Consider the following 18,246-nt stretch of genomic DNA (forward strand, 5'->3'; position numbering starts at 1 on the left):
CTGTAGCTTTCAGGTGTTCATTTAATGTTTTTTTTAAGGGTTCACTTACTAATTTGCCTGCAATTACTGTATCTTCATCTGTGTTTAGCTTCAGGATCTAGCTATCAGGTGCATCCAGAAGAACATCAAGAAGAATCGTGGTGTGAAGGACTGGCCATGGTGGAAGCTCTTCACGACAGTTCAGCCCCTCATTAAGGTCCAGCTCACAGAGGAGCAGATGCACTTCAAAGACGTAAGCTAGTCTCTCTCTGTCTCATAAACCTCAAAATGTAGACATCTCCCAGTTCTAAAAAGCTACCTTTATTTTTCAAAATACGCAAGTTGTCACTGTAGCAGTGACACTCTTTATACCTAAAACATGATCGTTTGAGCAGCAATTTAGAATGTAAAGCCTACTGCTCTAATCTTTGCTTCAGGAGGAGATAAAGCAGCAGAAATTGAAGTTGGAGAGAGTGGAGAAGGAGCGAAATGAGCTGAGGCTGAACACTGATCGATTGGAGAGCAGGGTGGGTCCCTTTGTCTGTGTCATTGGATTGTGGGAAGGTGGTGTTTGAGACTGGTGGTGCACTGCTCTTTTATTGCAGTGAAAGTTGTGATCAGTGACTTGCACAGGGTGAGTTCTTCTGAAGTTTTTTCCCCAAACCCTTGTGTTTAGATTACAGAGCTGCTCACCGAGCTTGCTGATGAGAGGAGCACCAGTGAGTCAGCTTCCCAGTTGCTGGAGACTGAGACTGCAGAGAGACTCCGCCTGGAGAGGGACATGAGAGAATTACAGGTAGCCTACAACAGGATCCCTCTTAATTTATTTATCAGTCAAATTTTCTCAAGAATCTTACAATCGCATTATTAGACAAAAATACCTTTACCGTATTTATCGCACTTTAGTCGCACTTTTGGGAGACATTTATGTAACAAAATACAGGACCAAGATTTTACATTTTATCTTGAAGGGCACATCATAATAACAGAATTGAAAACCGTAATAGATTGAATATGTATTACTTCAAATCACTAAATCCATTGAATTCCTCAACGTCCATGTGGCTTTTGAACAACTCTGCCAAGCCCGGTGGAGTTTTTTATCACAACTTTTTTTGTTGTGATAAAATATTTTTCAAAATGTGAAAGACTTTGTGTTATATAATTCAAGTTGGGCACAAACCGCAAATATTAATTTCTCCTCCATGATCAATCCATGATCAATCTTTCAATTAAAAGGGACACCATCAAAATGTTACTACCTGATTGGTCAAAGTTCAAACTGTGTTCAAAGTTTTGTAGATGTAGCCCAAAAACCGACTTAAAAACTTGCATAGCTACGTGAACGTGACAGTTTAAATGCAAAAGCCCAAAATGCACATATAGGGACGTTTACATAGGATTTTCATAGAAAGTGGTGGTTTCAACATACATTGACAAAGGCGGTTTTAACATCGTTTGACTGAGCTCTGCTTCTTCTTCTGCGTTGCAGTCAGTAGCAGACACCTAGAGTGCCCACTAGTGGTTGTTAGTGTGAAAATAACGAACATATTAGCCTGTTTATTTCGAAAAAATTTACACACAAGTTACATATAAGGTGCAACTTGCAAGTTGCGCCCCTGGTCGCACTATGCAAAAACTGTCACTTATACGCCGAAAAATACTGAACAAACACGCGATTGTATTTATTCTAAAAGAATGACAAGTCTTACAAGTTGCACCCATGTTGAAACTATGCCAAAAAAAGCATGACTTATATTTATAAAAACATGGTTATTGGATGAAAAGAAGCATGAAAAACACATGTTTTATATAAAAATTATTTACTTATTTAGTTTCATAAAATAGTGTGTAAGACATTTTCTAACTATTACTTTTTCATAATTTGAATTTATTATCAAGTAACTTTCCTAATTTACCACCATAAACTGGGAAACTCTTGTGTTTTAATGCAAGAAGAAACGGAAGAGAAACATCTCTTTAAATTGCAATCATCGCTTTACTTAATGTCAGAATATATATGCCTTTTTTTCTTTAAAAAACTGAATTTGTGTGTTTCAGACAAAATTTGATGCAATGAAGAAACAGATGGATGCTCAGGAAATGGAGCTGATGGAAACACGACTAATGAAAACCTCTGAGCTCAATGGAGAGATGGACGAAGATGAAGATTCGGGTAATAGAAACTGTCTTTGAAGCACAAAAGTAATTCTGTGAGTTGCATTAAAGGCACTCTTTAGTAACACAGCAATGCCTTTTAAACATTTGTTTAAAATTCCCCAATCAAACATACCTTTTGACTTTAGAAGCAGCTTGGCTGAGCCTCTTTAATGGGCCTGTCAGCTCAGGTCAGGAGCATAATTTGTGGAGGAGCTCATCCCGGCATTATCTGCACAGTTTGAAAATCTTCCTTACACTAATTGTAGCTGCAGGAATGAGTGGCTTTTGTCTGACTGTTTCAGCAGGAGGCATGGCGGTAAAACATGGGCACATTTTGCTTAGTGCAGTTAAGTATATTTTCCAAGTTTGGAAATTTTCTGCTCAAGGATTAAGATGTTCACTCCCAGGCAAACAACTAATGCCTGCTGCTGATTGGTTTCCCCCTGCTGGAAAATAGGGCACCTGCTGAGAGCATATTGGCCATAAGGCTTTTTTCCCCTCCAGTTCCACCCCCTTCAACCCACCTCAGCAGACAAGCCATTACAGAGCATATCAGAATTCTTAGATGAATGAGAAAGTAATCGCTGGGATCAGAGCTGGTGGCCCTGCAAGTTGTCATTATGCTATATATATGCTAATGAGCAGCACTGATGGAGAAGCCGGTGTTGGTATGTGAAGGAGAAATGGACAGCCTCTAAAATGATAAGGCTTGGAAATGAACCTGAACCTGAATGTCTGCCTGGCCGCTGTTTTAGTTCTGATAGCCTGTGACAGCTCCAGAATTAGGGTCGGCTAAGAACTGTGGAAAGTGCCACTTAGACATGTCCTTCTGTAACTGCTATTGTGCTGTGCTCAGAATTCTTACCTAAGGTTTATTTAAGATTAGAGTTGAAATGCAGGGGCTGCTGCGGTATTTCCTGTTGAAATCCTCCGACCCTATCGGGTCAGGATTTGATGAAAGAAGTTTTATTTCCTCAAAGATTACATTATGTCAGCCCTTGAATGTGATAACCATCTCTGGCAGTACGGTGTACTTCTCCATACACAGCATCCATCATTTCTAAGCTTTTGAGCCTTTTTTTTTCTGCGTACCTCACCAGACCTGCATTAAAGGCAAAAGAGCCCCAAATGTCACACAGACATTTTCTGAATTGTATGTCTTTCCTACCAGGAGGCGAGTGGAGGATAAAGTACACCCGAGCCATTCGGGAAATGGACTTCGCCAAAAAAAAACTTCAGCAAGAGTTTGATGACAAGCTCGAAACAGAGCAGCAGAGCAAAAGACAACTTGAGAGAAAGGCAAGGAAGAAAATATGGGAATTTAGCCCAGAGAATTTTAGCAATTCTAATGTATGGCTTGCTGCACACTTGAAACCTTTAAAGCATATAAATTTTACAGTAATGATATGCATTGAGCTGTCAGAATGGAATAATAAAGACCTGTCCGTTTGGGTGTGTGTGTTTGTGTGTGTTTATGCGCGCTGCAGCTGGCTGATTTGCAGACAGATAATGAAGATATGCAGCACTCCGTGCAGCAGCTGAAGAAGAAGAGCCAGAAGCTGTCTGCTGAGCTGCAAGACACCAAGCTTCATTTGGAGGGCCTGCAGAGCCGCAACCACGATCTGGAGAAGAAACAGAGGAAGTAAGTTCCGGTGCACCCTTCCTCTGGCCCATCATCTATTAATTATAAACACACATTACAATAAACTTACAGCTCTGTTCTCCTGGGATTTCCCTGCACAGGCTGACTCACATAAAACTTAAGTTTTCGGTAATTTCGGTTGTGACTGAGTTGTTCTGTAATCTGCAGAATTGCATTAGCGGAGAGAATGAGTGAGACTTTAAGCACTTGAGAAGCTATCGCTGTGGCAGAATGTGATCTCTCCCCTGTGGCTAATTGAAGATGCTCTGTGGGTGAAATTATTTTCGGCTGCACTTCAGAGAGAAAAACAGGGAATTACGATGAGCTGACAGCACGAAACTCTTAGCTGTTAAGTTCTCTAACAAAGAGTGTTTCTGCCCACGGCACTGGGAGAAAAACATCTTACAGATTAATGCAAAGCAATGATAAATTAACAGCTAATAGAGGGTGATAGAAGTGGAGGATTAAATAAAAGTTTATCCACAAACCCTAATGCTAAGGTTTTGTGCACATTGACTTTTATTGTGTTTTTATAAATCTTGTCAGTAACTACCAAACGCTAGCACTACTTTTTTAAAGTTTGATATAACATTGTTTTGTACTTTGTGTAAAATCCAGGTTTGACCTGGAGCAGAACCAGGCTCGGGATGAGGTACAAAGAGAAAAGACCCAACGGGAGAAATTGGCCCGCGAGAAGGACGCCATGACCGGTGAGATATTTAACCTCCGCCAGCAGCTGCAGGTAAGCTTCCGTTCTCACTGTTTCCCGTCTCGTAAACTGTCACAGAGTTCATCCAGGGTTTTGCGGTTTTACCGTGTATCTGCCACCTGCAGGACAAGGACACAGAGCTGTGTGCGGCGAATGTCAAGTTGCAGCAGCTGGAGGCAGAGATGCAGGATGTGTCCTCTCAGGAGTCCAAGGATGAGGCTTCGCTGGTCAAGGTGAAGAAGCAACTTCGCGACCTTGAGGCGAAGATCAAAGACCAAGAAGAGGAACTGGATGAACAGGCTGGAACCATCCAAATGCTAGAGCAGGTAAAAGGTGGAATCTGACAAGTGCCAGATGGAGAATCACAAAGAAAGTTAATTCTTTTTATTTAAAAAAAACACTTGACGCTTGGAAAATGTTTGGTTTTATGCTTCATACAAACCGGGCATGTGATATGCGTTTAGGAACGCCTAAACGGGAATTCTTGAACGTGCTTTTGGTGTTCACACTGGGTTGTCGGCACCTGAAAATAGTGCATGCACTCACAGTTGAAAGAGGCTTGATAGACATGTTGAAGCAGTGCAAATGTGGTGAATTTTGCTCCAGGCTTTTTCTTTCAGAGCTCTATTCCGATATATGAAAGACTTGTGTCATAGAATTCCAGCCTGGCACAAACAGCAGAAATTAATTTCTCCTCCATGATCAATTTTCAAACAGTTGGCACTTCCGTTTGAGAAGGACGTTACCCATATGTCACTTCCAAGTCTGAGTCCCTGATTGGTCAAAGTTAACTGGTTCAATTTTTAACTCACATTAACTGTGCATTTTGTACGTAGAGCCCAAAAACTGTCATAGAAACTTTACTTGAACACATGTTTCTGACCCTGGTGTGAACATCGTATTAAATCTAAAAGTGATCTTTTTTTTTTTTAAACATTTTTCTAAGCTCCATAAGAATTATATGAAAAATTCTTCTAATTTTCCCTTCAAATTCAAGCCAGCGTTGTTCTTCCTGTCCTCATCTTGAACTCAGGCTAAGCTGCGGCTTGAGATGGAGATGGAGAAGCAGCGGCAGACCCACTCCAAAGAGATTGAGAGCAAGGATGAGGAGGTGGAGGAAATCAGGCGGTCCTGCGGTAAGAAGGTAAGAGCTGCTCCTTTTTACTCTTGCATTTTAAAATTCATTTTTCAAAATCAAAGCCTTTCCTTTCTCAGCCAACAATTACTTTCCAGTGCTCAAGAAAACAAAAAAAGACAATTCCTAACTGTTCTCACAAAAAGGCAGAATTTAATTTGTGCTTGTAGTTATGCATTCATTATTTTAAAATGATTCCATCCACCATAAAAAGCCTTTTTTTTAAAGGCAGCATTCATAGAAAACAGAGTCTCTGTAACATTCAATCATTTTACAGTAAAATATATTATTTGATATGATAATATGTGTATTTTTTAATGTGTGTAAATCCTCATCTCTGTTGAAGACAGGGATCTATTTATCGGTGATATGCAAGAGCAACCATGTCTAACAAGATGGTCGACGTTGTGTCATGTATGACTTTGTTTATCTCTGATAATCTGCTGGTGCGTCTTGACATTCTCGTGCCCTGCAGCTGAAACAGATGGAAGTACAGCTGGAGGAGGAGTATGAAGACAAGCAGAAAGTTCTGCGTGAGAAGAGGGAGATGGAGTCCAAACTGCTGATTTCTCAGGACCAGGTACTGCCTCTGATCTCTGTCTGTGCGGTTGTGGGTGTGATTTAGTGTGGACCACTTCATTTGATTGGAAATAAAATGCTTTTGAGACTTAAGAAGCCCTCTGAGTTTTGAAGGAGGTCACACGGTCGTGTGTAACTGTAATGAGTACAAAAGAGTGATTGGTTATTCAGGTGAGCCAGAGGGATGTGGAGACGGAGAAGAGGCTGAGGAAAGACTTGAAGAGAACCAAAGTCCTCCTCGCTGATGCTCAGATTATGTTGGACCACCTGAAGAGTAACGCCCCGAGTAAGAGGGAGATCGCTCAACTGAAAAATCAAGTATGTTATCCAGTGCAAGGTTTTTCTTGTCTACCAGAAGGTGATAATGCAATGGGACAAGTTATATTTCACTAGGTATGTCCCTACTAGAGCGTTTATTTGAAATAATAAGCTTGAAATGTATAGCCCTGATTAGGCCTGCACAATATACCGCAAATTTATCGTTATCGCAAAATCAAGCTGTGCAATATGCATACCCCTAAAGACGGCAAAAATTGCAATAAATGGTTACCTTAAATGTGCTAAAACAAACTCATGGCAGCTTGAAATATTGAACAAATGAAATAAATCCCTTTATGCATTTAACCAATCAGAAGGACCCGTTTACGTTTTTGATCAATCAGATGAGCCCTTTTATGTTTGATGTTTGCGTCCTACGTCGACAAGGGTCATTTGGAGTATAATTTTTAAACTGTTGCAGTGAAATGGAAATGATGTTTTTTTTTTTTTGCTATTTGTTTATATACCGCAATTTATATCGTTATCGCAATATTAATTACCAATATCGCATATCGCGTGTTTTCCTCATATCGTGCAGCCCTAGCGCTGATCATAATTGGGATGCGACATTCAATTCTGATCAAGTCTGAAATTGTGTGATGCGGCCCGATTTCTGATCACTTGATCAAATTGGGATAGCATAATATTCAAACATCCCCAAAAACAAATAAAACGAAATGACATATTAAAAATCTATCCAAAATCAAGTTGAAAGAGAAATTTTTCTTCTTTTTCCCTCAGCTGGAGGAGTCTGAGTTCACTTGTGCATCAGCAGTGAAAGCTCGGAAGGGCATGGAGATTGAAATAGAGGACTTGCATATCCAAATGGAGGATGTCATCAAAACAAAGATGGCGGTAAGACTTCAAATCTGCGCCCAGTTTGTCCTTAGGGTACAAACATAGGGGCGGCCGTGGTGCAGCGGTAGGGCGGTCGACCCATGATCGTAATATTGGCGGTTCGATTCCCACCTTGCACGCCCATGTGTCGTAGTGTCCTTGAGCACGACACTGAACCCCACCTTGCCTCTGGTGGGAGGTTGGCGCCAGTGTGTGAATGTGTGTGTGACTGGGTGAATGGGCCTGTGACTGCAAAGCCCTTTGGGTTTTGTAGGTAGAAAAGCACTATATAAGTACGGTAAACGCCATTTACCAAACATATGATGCCAAGTGGAACTGAATAACCCCTGCTCCAATTACTCCCAGTTTATGTTTTTGGGTGTTGTTTAACTGTGACATCTTCAACTATGTTAATATCGGTCTGTTTCTATTCAGTTTTGTGAAATTTCTTTGAATTTTCTGCGTAGGAGAGACATTATTTGCATACATGTTTTTGTAGGGTTTTTATTAGGCAAATAAAACTAGAAACAACAGTGTTTAATTACTCGAGGGCCTGCTCCTATCAAATTTTCACTTTTCAAAAATACAGCAGGGCTCTCATTACCATGCATACATCATCAGGCTGTGCCGGGATATTAAAATAATAAACGGCCTTTGGCATATGTCTGATTTCAACATTTTGGTCTAATGGATAAATGAGCTTAGCTGAGTATTACTTTTTTTCTTCAGTCTGCTCATTAATATTTGTCTCATGAGAGCACTGCCTACATTTTAGACTCATAGACTGAGGATGTTTGTGTCTCTTGGGAAGGCAGACAGAGCTGTGTGCCTGTGTTTTGCTTTTTAATTGCTGCATTTATGACAAGGGAGGTTCTTGTAAATGCCTGAGATTAGAGAATGCATATTGAGGGCCTGTGTCTCCCGCCTGAGCACAGACGATGAACTCTAAATAGGACATCACCAGATAGCTGCACTCAAAGCACTTTTCTATACCTAAATGAGCCAATTGATTATCTCCAATTGGTGTCATCCTGCAGCCAGAACCCCGTCCAGATTGTGTTTCAGTGCCATTAGATGAGATTCTTGTACTGCCAGAGCCTGGTCAGCTAATGACCATTTATCATATCCAATAGTTCATGAATAAATCCCGTCATTCCGGACTGAAGTGTTTTTTTGTCTGTTTGGCATCAAGTTGGAGGAACAAGTCAGCCGTCTGCAGAGAGAGAAGAATGACCTGCAGTCTCGCATGGAGGAAGATCAAGAAGATATGAATGAGCTGATGAAAAAACACAAAGCTGCAGTTGCACAGGTAAATTAGCCATCTGATTGGACACACACAATCGCACAACATAATCCTGAAAATTGACTTGGAGCCATGGCTGAAATGGCCCAGAAACTTTAGTATTCATGTATTTTTAGTGAAATCATCTTACAGCTGACCCTGAGACTGATTACTGATTTCCTGACTTGTCTCTGAAACACTGAAAGGGATTTGTTTTAATTGAAAAACAAATGAACAGTTATATCCTAGCTGTCTTGTTCAATCAATAATTCTTTGTTTGTTAATTTCTTCTTTATCTGAATACCTGTTCACCAGTCTGCCAGGGACTTGAGCCAGATCAGTGACTTACAGGCTCAGCTGGAAGAAGCTGCAAAGGAGAAGCAGGAGATCCAGGAAAAGGTACAGTACAAGAAAGTATTCAGAAGCAGTGCAGCTGCCTGCTGGGAACCTGCCTGCCGCCTCGACACTTCTCCCTGATTGGACCCAAGCTTTTTTCAAAGGGTTTCTCTGATTATTGTGACCAAAAAAGCTTGGTTTCTGTGGCAACTTGTCAAAATTGCAGTGCAATCTACATGTAAATAGTAGGAATCTGTGAAAATGTACAGTCAAGGAGGAAAATTGCTCTTTTGCCTCTCTGATCTCACATCTTCAGGAAGGATAAAGCACATAGAACAAGATTCATAAATCCATTTACTTTAGGTTTTCAGCAAGGCTTTACCATAAGATGACACTGTTAACATTTAAGAACATTTATTACCCTTTCTGTCATAAATTTCAATGTGTTTTTTTAAACTTTAAATACATTGTTTGATGTAAAACATTAGTCATGTCAATAATTCTGAAATGGTGCTTGAATCATCTCAGATCGTTTGCTTTGTGTCTGTGGACTCAACATTTTCAGGAAAGAATTTTGAAAAGAGAACCATTTAATGAGCATAACCTAGCTGCCTCCTGCCATCATTATGCCAATTTGCAACAAAAAAAAAGATGAATGTGCCATTCTATTTTAACACAGAAAAGGCTGTCATTTTCTGCCAAGGTAGGTTTTAAATGTCAAACTACTGTTTTAAAACAACCATTGGGCCTACGCTGCTTCTGTGTGTCAGCCCAGGAGTTGGAATGTGCATATAGAATCTGATAGTCATTTTTAAAGCATTTTCTACTATTTTTTTTAAATGACTTTTTTTATCACATGAAATTGTATTTTCCTGTCATAAATATTGAATATCTTCAATGTTATTTTTATGCACAAAAAAACTAATTTCATTGGGAATGCTAACAAACATGACTTTATGTTGACTGTAACATGAAAAAATGCCCTTCGAGCAAAGTTTAATCATTAGAAAAGACGTTAATGCATCCATATTAGGATAGATGGGTATCAACATTTCATCTCTCTTCACTAAAGCTTGAAAAAGAACTCTGTTGCATCATGCTAGCATTAAAACCCCACTCTTATCCTCTTTTGATCTATTTTAAAAACATTGGTCTTAAAATTATGATTATGCGGTTTTTAGCCAAAAAAAAAAACGTCAATTTTTTTAGGATAGTTTCTGCAGAGCATCAGTAGATTATTAGAAATTTCTCCTCTGACTTCTGGCATGGATTAACTCCGCCCCCCTTTCCCTCCCCGTTGCTGAGAGCTTGAACCATGGAGCTTGTGGCCCACCCAGTGTATTTTCTATGCCACAAATATGCTCATTTTCAAACGGCATGATAAATAAATAAAGTATTTAGAGTACTCAGAGTAAAAAAGTACTCTATTGTAAGCTTAATATTCTCAACATATGTCCTATATCATCAGAAAAATGCCACAAGAACATGTTAAAAACACCAAAAACAGAATTTTAATCAGAGTGGGTCTGTAATGGCAGCAGTGTACTATCATCCTGTAAATCTGAGACCTTTTTATCTATCCTAGATAGATGATGTCATTCAGAGGGTGAAGCCTACTGACTTTGAATGTCCTCTGACCCATTTCTTCACTTCCACTAATAGATCAAAAACATTCATTTGTCCAGTGAAAAATGTAACGAATTACAAAAGACTTGGGGCTGATTTGACTGGAATACCAGCATGTTAACTCTGACAATGTGAGTTTGCTGCATGCTGACACCAGCACATTCGAAGGTCAGTGCTTTGATTTGTCTCTGTACAAATGTCATGCAGCTGCTTGCATGGCGGTACATCACCGCTCCGATTTTCTAGATGTGCTGGCACTTCCGGCTTTAAGCTCTCTAACTAAAACCCCTTTTATTTGTATTGTACTACTATTACAAATGTGGAGCCAGAGGGTTTTTCATCTAATTTTTCCTACTTGTGAACTGATTGAGTAAATTGCTGTGTTCTGTGAGGTGGGTGCTAATGGTTGAGGCTCAACGTTGAATGTAGATTAATGTGGCAAAGAGGTTAATGCACCTGATTTAGGACTGTTTTTATTATAGTGCTTTTGTCGTGTTTCTCTGATGGAGGGCCATTTATGCCAAGGCTTTGTCGTGTTAGGCGTGTCGCATATGTTCTGAGGTACGAAAGCAGTGTGTGGCATAAGTGTACAAAGATTGCAGAGTTAAAGGCCCACTCTGATAAAAAAAATAAGTGTTTTTGTTCTTTTTAAGATGTTCTTGTGGCATTTTTCTGATGATGTAGGACATATATTAAGAAAATTGAGCTCAAAATTGCATTTCTGAATACATCTTTATTGAAATTGTTGTGAATCAGAAGCAGACAATAAAACGGTGTGTGAATAAGAGCTTATTTTTTAAGTAGAAAATATGCTGGGCAGGCCACAAGCTCTGATGCATCCACTTGTAAACTATTAGATCCGTGTACGCCTTTATTTTCCTCATCTGAGCTGGTATCTGGCTCAGAACTGTCTGGCTGGATAGCAAAAATATTGCTCGCTATTTTTGTTGCACTAGTAATGTTATGCTGGGGATGTGAGGGGCTGTAAGCTAGCGGGAGAGTCCTCAGCAACAAGGAGGAGAAGGGGAGGTGGGGTCGCTCCATGCCAGTGGTTCCATCCTAGGCGTGCTTCTCATGAAAAATTGCTGCTGCTTTGCAAAAAAAATGACCCACATTTTAAAATTTTGACTAAAACTGGTATAATCATGATTAAAAGACCACTGGGAACACTTTTATAATGGATCAAAAGATTGGGACTTTCAAACTTTTCTGTTATTTGATGTCTCACAGAAAGACTTTTCTGCTCCGAGATTCCAAAACGTGCTTTTTCCTCCCCTTCTTGTGCAATGATTTTTCTTCACTTTTTAAAAAAAAAGCACACAGGATTTTTGGTAGTTTTTAATTGGCGGTGAGCTTGTGCACACTTTGCTGTTATCCCTTTAATGGACTGGTGTCTCCGCCTCTCCCCCAATATTCACTGGGATAGACTCCAACCCCCTGCGACTCTGTACAGGATAAGGCGAGTATAGCTGATGAGTAGAGGGATCTGCAGTGGATTAAATGAATACAACCATCTGTTGTGAACAGTATGTGGTTTAAAGAACAGAACCTACAGTGCATCATGTTTGTACTTAATTAAAATATATATGTGTCCAATCTGAAGGCCTCTTAAGGCCCACCCATCAGAGCATCTCTGGCTCCACTTGAGTAACACAGAAGGCTGTAAGGCGCCGTTAAAACCTGCCAGAGTAGGCAGTGATCGTTATCTAAAGCATCTGACCTTGAAGTGGTTATCTCATTCCCAGTTGGAGAGAAATCTGCCTTCTTTAGTAATATCAAAGCAGAGCTCCAAATCCTCCTAGTCTCAGATGCAGAAGTCCCTCATTAGGTGCCATGCTGCCTTTTGGGCAATTTTGGTGGTGACGTATATTTCTTCTTTTTATCAGTCACGAAAAAACAATTTGGGTGGAACAAACGTGCTGTGCATACGGCCCAAGTCTTTTTCAAAGCCTATGAAATTACCGTGACTTGCTTTTACCCAGTCTGAACTAAAGCTTTTTTTTTTTTTTTTACCATTTGAGAGAGACCAGCATCTTATCTGGAGCTCATTATTTGGACTGGATGCTTGTTATTTATATTTTATATTTAACATCACTTAAGATGCAGCAAATTACCAAGAAATGTGGAGGGGGGAAAAAGCTGGACTGTAGTTGGGTTTTAATAAATAATAAACACCCTTTAGATAAAATTTCTTCCAACTACTTTAGCAATTCCTATTGAAAAGCAGAAAAAAGCAAAGACTGTTCCGAGTAGAATGCTTCATGAGTGAACATGTATGTTTAAGGCTGCTATTCGTGTGCTTCTTCTCCAGCTGCATTCACTGCAGGGCCAGTTAGAGTTTCAAGAACAATCTATGGTTGAGAAGTCGCTCGTGAGCCGTCAGGAGGCCAAGATCCGTGAACTGGAGACCAAGCTGGAGTTTGAGAAGACACAGATCAAGCGCTTGGAGGTGAGAAGAGAATGCTCCATTCATCCTACATGGACATGGGAGAAGCTTAAGTTGCTTTAGAACTGCAGTCATTGAGAAACTGAGACGTTTACATTTCTATCCAGCAACAATAAACAAGTAATCCACATTTAAACATTTTTCAACAAGAACTTTTCAGTTTTGACTTGAAATATGAAATGGGGAAGGGATATTTTGCATACAGAAAAGTGACTCATTAGCATTCATTTGTCACTGACTAAATGGTAATTATGGTGTGTGCCTACTTAGAAAAAATAATTGTATTTCTAAGTTTTACTCTTAAGCTTTAATGAAAGCCTTTGACTGTTCTCATATCCGCACAGCTTATATATCCTGCATTAAGGTCCTGGCTACACATCTTCAATATTTAATGTCGTATACAGATTTTAGAGGTTTCATTCACAGTACATGAGAAATGCCAGTACGGTAGTTATTTATTCTCAAAGATTGTTCCTTCCAAAAATGGATTCAAATAAAGATTTATTTTCAAATAACTTATTTCAATGCTATTTCCACGCTATCTGTGAACTAATAGACAACAAATCTTACCATGTCAAAGGTAATTAAAGTACATATTTGTCTTAATATTTCTTAATAGCAAGTCTTTAGGTTTGTTTTTTGTAACCTCAACCTACATTATTTTAAGCGCAATTTCCCTTTTGCAATCTATGTTTTGGTGCAGATGTCAGAATTGAATGGTGGCCCTCTAGAAATCAACATGAAATTCTAGAAACATAAAAAACAAACGTAAGTTTTAGAAATCCGAATTTAATGTTAAAAAATGAAGCAAAAAAGCTAGCTATTAGGGAAGATTCCTGATTGGTTGATGACGCTTGAGTTTGAAAGAAGAGGGAACGAATAATGATGTTTTTAGTGACATCCCATAGTACCTACCTTTTGTTTTTTGTTTTATTTCTTAACATTTAATATTGATTTCTGAAAACGACTTTTGTTTTCCAAAAGATGTCATTTTTTTTTTTTTTTTGGATTGTTTTTTTTAGAACCACATTTTGGTTTAAACTGTAATGTTTTTTTTTTTATCATTCATTTTGCTTTTTTAATTTTTGTGATATAAGATGTTTTGCATTGAGTGGTTTGTTGATGTAAATTGCACTTCAGGACCACCATAGGGTTGGTAGCTCGATTGGTAAGGTAGAAGGTAGAATCCAGGGTTCGATTCCCGGGAATAAACAATGGTGCTGGGAGCAATTAATATCACCCAGAGGCTGCTGCCTCTGGAGTGCAGTGCAGCTGCACCTCACTGCTCCCTCAGGGATGGGTCAAATTCGGAGAAGAATTTCCCCTTGTGGGATAAATAAAGTAATTATTAGTTATTATTATAGAATTGTGAAAAGTCAACATTTTCGCTAGAGTTGCCTTTTTAGTAACTTCATAGATTTTTATTTCTGGAATTTTTGTTCTTAAAAAGTTTAAATTATTACAGGAAATGTTGAGCCAAACTAATGTCCCCACATTATTTTGTTTTTGGGTAAGACCGTGACCTCACACTTTGACAATTATTGGATTCTTCTAAATGTAGTGCATATATATTGTATAAGGAGATATTGAGGTTTGTTTGTGTGCATTGCAAAAACTGCAAGTGACTCTGCAGAGTAAGATGACTAAAGGCAAATATACGGCACTGAGGTGTGTTGTTGTTTGTATCGTATGTGTTTAGTTGAACTCCATTTCACACCGTTTCCTAGAGTCTTGTGGGTCGCCTGAAGGAGAATCTAGAAAAGATGACAGAGGAGAGAAACCAGCACATAGTTACAGAAAACAGGGAGAAGGACCTAAATAAACGCATGCAAAGGCAGATAAGAGACGTAAAAGAAGAAATGGCAGAGCTGTCCAAGAAGGAGGCCGAGGCGAGCCGCAAGAAGCATGAGCTGGTAAGCACCGGGATGATTTGACAGCGTTCATTGGTCTTTACAACTCCTAACCATTAGACTTTCATGCTGCCTTCACAGGAAATGGACATTGAGAGCTTAGAGGCAGCAAATCAGAGCTTACAAGTGGACCTTAAGCTGGCCTTCAAGAGGATAGGAGACCTGCAGGCTGCCATCGAGGACGAGATGGAGAGTGAGGACAATGAAGACTTAATCAACAGGTAAATTGCAGCTGTTTTTTTATTTTTTTTGCAAATATTGTGACTTTGAATTAACAGGATTTTCACAGCTTTATAGCGCCGGGTTTTTCTTTTTTTCCACTTCATGGATATTTCCTGTCTAAATTTGACAGGGACAATAAAAGGAACTGAGCCACAGTAATGTTGTTAATTCCACTTGTGCTGATTGTCTGTAGAGGAAAAAAAAAGGTTTCCGTTTGCCTCAGTAGTTCTGTAATGTATTCATGGTACACTGCAGAGTAGCTGGAGGCTGTAAAAACAACAGTAGCTGCTACTTTTCTTGGAAGGCTGTCAGTCATATGTATCTTTTTTTTTATTGTTCCACATAAATTTACAGCCTCTTTTGTAGTCTGTCTCACGATGCATTTTGTGCTTCGCAAGTGTTTCCCAGATGGTTTTAGTGAGCTCCCTGCCTCTGATCGTTTGTCTTTCCCATACATCGCTGTTTATGACTCGCGTCCTCTTTGCAGCGGGGTTGAGGGTTACAGAAGCTCTGGGGCCGCGGAGGTAAACACTGTCTGCAATAATGCACACCTAGAAAAGGAAAGACACACCAACTTTGGTTTTGCAGACATGAATGGTTAAGACCATTGCTGGAAGGTTGATTATTTTTTTATGTGAGATGTTATTTGAATTGATCATTTGTATCCTGCTTTTATGCAGTTGATAGATATTTTCCATCTGACCATTTTAATTTCTCTTTTTTTTCCTCCCCTTGCTCCCATCTTTGGTGCCCTTCCTCTCCTTTGACAGTTTACAGGACATGGTGACAAAATATCAGAAAAGAAAGAACAAAACGTGAGAACGTAAAATGCATCCCTTGTTTCTAATACCGTTTGTCTGAAACCAACTTTGCCCTACTAAAAAGAGACAACAATGCAGAATTCCTAATGGTTTCCCTTCATTTTTCACAGAAGCACTGTGAGGAAAAGTCCTTGTAAACAGAAATGTAATGAGCAAGTGTTCCACATTTCTGACGAGAGCGGTTTTAAAAGGACGTGTCCGTCTTTCTTTTTGTTTCACTTTATTTTGTGTCAAGTGTCTGAAGGGTGTAGACATGCTGCTTCTTTCTGGATTTCACGCCTTGTTTAAGTTGATATTTGGTGAAATTCAAACAAGAATGGAAAGTCTACCAAGATTTCAAATGTCACCTTTATCTCTTTTCAAAGCAATCTCACCGCTCAGCAAAATACGATCAAGACGAAGAATGTGAAAATGTATGGTATTTGCTCTAACGCTGCATTATTGTCTCTTTTGATCCGTCTGTATTAAACACCACCGTCTTCTGCAAAGCATGTCTAAGGAACAAGACGGATGCACTTAACTTCAATAACCCCCTTCTGTTTATCTACAGCTTTTTCCAAAGCATGCACAAAGTCTCTGTCATTGTGGTTTAAACATCACAAACTCTTCTTTTGTCAGACTTGTTGGGCTTTAAAGAGCATCTGGAAGAAATTGGAACATTGTTGAATTTAAGTAAAAACATTACCATAGTTAAAAAAAAAAAAAAGTTACTTAAAGACCCTCTCCAATTATCTTTGGTTCTGTTTTAAGGGCATCCCAGTGGTCCATAAAATGTAATTATGCAGTTTTTAGCCCAAATCAGAAAATCTGTTTCCTTTTCTAGGACATAGTTTCTGCAGAGCGACAGGAGTTCATTAGAAATGCAATTGTAGGCTTTATTTTCCTTCATTATGTCCTTCATCATCAGGAAAAGAACATGAGCACGTTGAAAAAACACCAAAAACACAATATTTGTTGGAGTGGATCTTTAAAGAATATATCAAATACAGAAAAGAATCAATGAAAAGTATTTCCCTAATTTCTTTTATGGTTCTCATAAATTAATGTCAAAGTGATGTTTTGCTTACTGACAACCTATACATGTTTGGGAGTTAAAAATGTTTGAGTTTATATAAAAACTCAAGCTGCTCAACAGTCATTGGTCATCTTTTCTGTAATTTTTTTTTTTTTTTTTTTTTGCATATTAATGGCTAAATGTTGTCAGCTAGAAGTGCACCAGCTAGTTCAGCAGCCGTCTTTTTTACTTCTTGTGTCTAAAGAAGACATTCTCTGGATGGGAGCACTTGTTGCTCTTGCAAATTTAAATATTCCCGCATTAATGTTTCCTTTCTGGATGAGCAGGTTGCACAACCTATAGACAAGAATGCCCCTCAAACCATTGGAGATATAGGCTTTTGAAGTGAGCACTGATAACAAGCCCCTTGGTGCTTCTCCTCTTTAGTCAGGAGGACACAGCATCCATGATAATGAAAAGGAGTTTTGAATTTAAATGCGTCTAACCGCAGGACATTCGTCTACCTTTAATTCCTACTTAGATGAGATTCTGGGTGGAGAAGCTGATGCCATTCCTGAATCATGTTCACTTGTGTCTAATTCTTGTGGGCTATATTTAATTTAAAGTGTTCTCATGAAGTCATTTCTATAACAAAATGAAACCTACATTTTTTTTAATGCAGGGCCCAAAGATCTTGAGTTGGTTCCCATTTTACCCCCTTCTATAGAGATGTCATCTTCTGGAACAATTTAATGGTTTTGCCTTTTTTGACTTTACATTATTCTGTGCAACCCAAAATGATTTACAGAGAGATAAAGACCCAAATATATACTGAAAAAATTGTACTTCTCAAAGCGAGTTAAAAAATATTTGAGAATACAAGCTGTCTTTTATTTGTAATCAGCTAAGCAGCTAATGGAATTAGTCGTATTTGAGATTCTTTAAAATAAGTTGTGATGTCCTGACCTTTTCAGACACATTTTAAGGGCCTATACCATACTATTTTTAAGCCTTTTATAGCAAAATTTTTTTACTAAATATTAGTTTTTTCCATTAGCTCTTTTCCAACCCAGAAATAAGACGACTCGATCTCTGAGGCACCGCCTTTCGCTCTGTGTGGTTGCTGCACATTTCAGGACGTCTACCTACAGTCGGTCTTGGCAGCGTGTCTGCGCCTCGCCCACGAAAACAAACAACATCCAAACTTTTGCAATGGATGTTTGAATGTGCATATTGTGCATGAAAAATGA

At 39.0% G+C, this 18,246-nt stretch overlaps 1 protein-coding gene across 12 annotated transcripts in view; it reads left to right on the forward strand.

Annotated features, from left to right (window-relative positions):
• Positions 1-18,246, forward strand: part of myo18a (myosin XVIIIA) — an 80,060-nt gene that overhangs the window by 47,392 nt on the left and 14,422 nt on the right. For 9 of the 12 annotated variants that reach the window (XM_020708996.2, XM_004076559.4, XM_020708997.2 and 6 more), the window contains 18 exons: positions 89-232; positions 417-506; positions 656-775; positions 2,041-2,155; positions 3,311-3,438; positions 3,627-3,781; positions 4,400-4,523; positions 4,616-4,816; positions 5,524-5,634; positions 6,101-6,205; positions 6,376-6,522; positions 7,264-7,377; positions 8,552-8,668; positions 8,957-9,040; positions 12,915-13,052; positions 14,777-14,962; positions 15,041-15,180; positions 15,952-15,996. In XM_020708996.2, the coding sequence (XP_020564655.1) occupies positions 89-232; positions 417-506; positions 656-775; positions 2,041-2,155; positions 3,311-3,438; positions 3,627-3,781; positions 4,400-4,523; positions 4,616-4,816; positions 5,524-5,634; positions 6,101-6,205; positions 6,376-6,522; positions 7,264-7,377; positions 8,552-8,668; positions 8,957-9,040; positions 12,915-13,052; positions 14,777-14,962; positions 15,041-15,180; positions 15,952-15,996 (2,264 nt within the window). The remainder of the gene's footprint in view (positions 1-88; positions 233-416; positions 507-655; positions 776-2,040; positions 2,156-3,310; positions 3,439-3,626; positions 3,782-4,399; positions 4,524-4,615; positions 4,817-5,523; positions 5,635-6,100; positions 6,206-6,375; positions 6,523-7,263; positions 7,378-8,551; positions 8,669-8,956; positions 9,041-12,914; positions 13,053-14,776; positions 14,963-15,040; positions 15,181-15,951; positions 15,997-18,246) is intronic. The other 3 variants (XM_011483675.3, XM_011483669.3, XM_020708998.2) reach the window with 1 other exon arrangement.

This window comes from Oryzias latipes, chromosome 14 (assembly GCF_002234675.1).
Source record: "Oryzias latipes chromosome 14, ASM223467v1".
NCBI lineage: Eukaryota > Metazoa > Chordata > Actinopteri > Beloniformes > Adrianichthyidae > Oryzias > Oryzias latipes.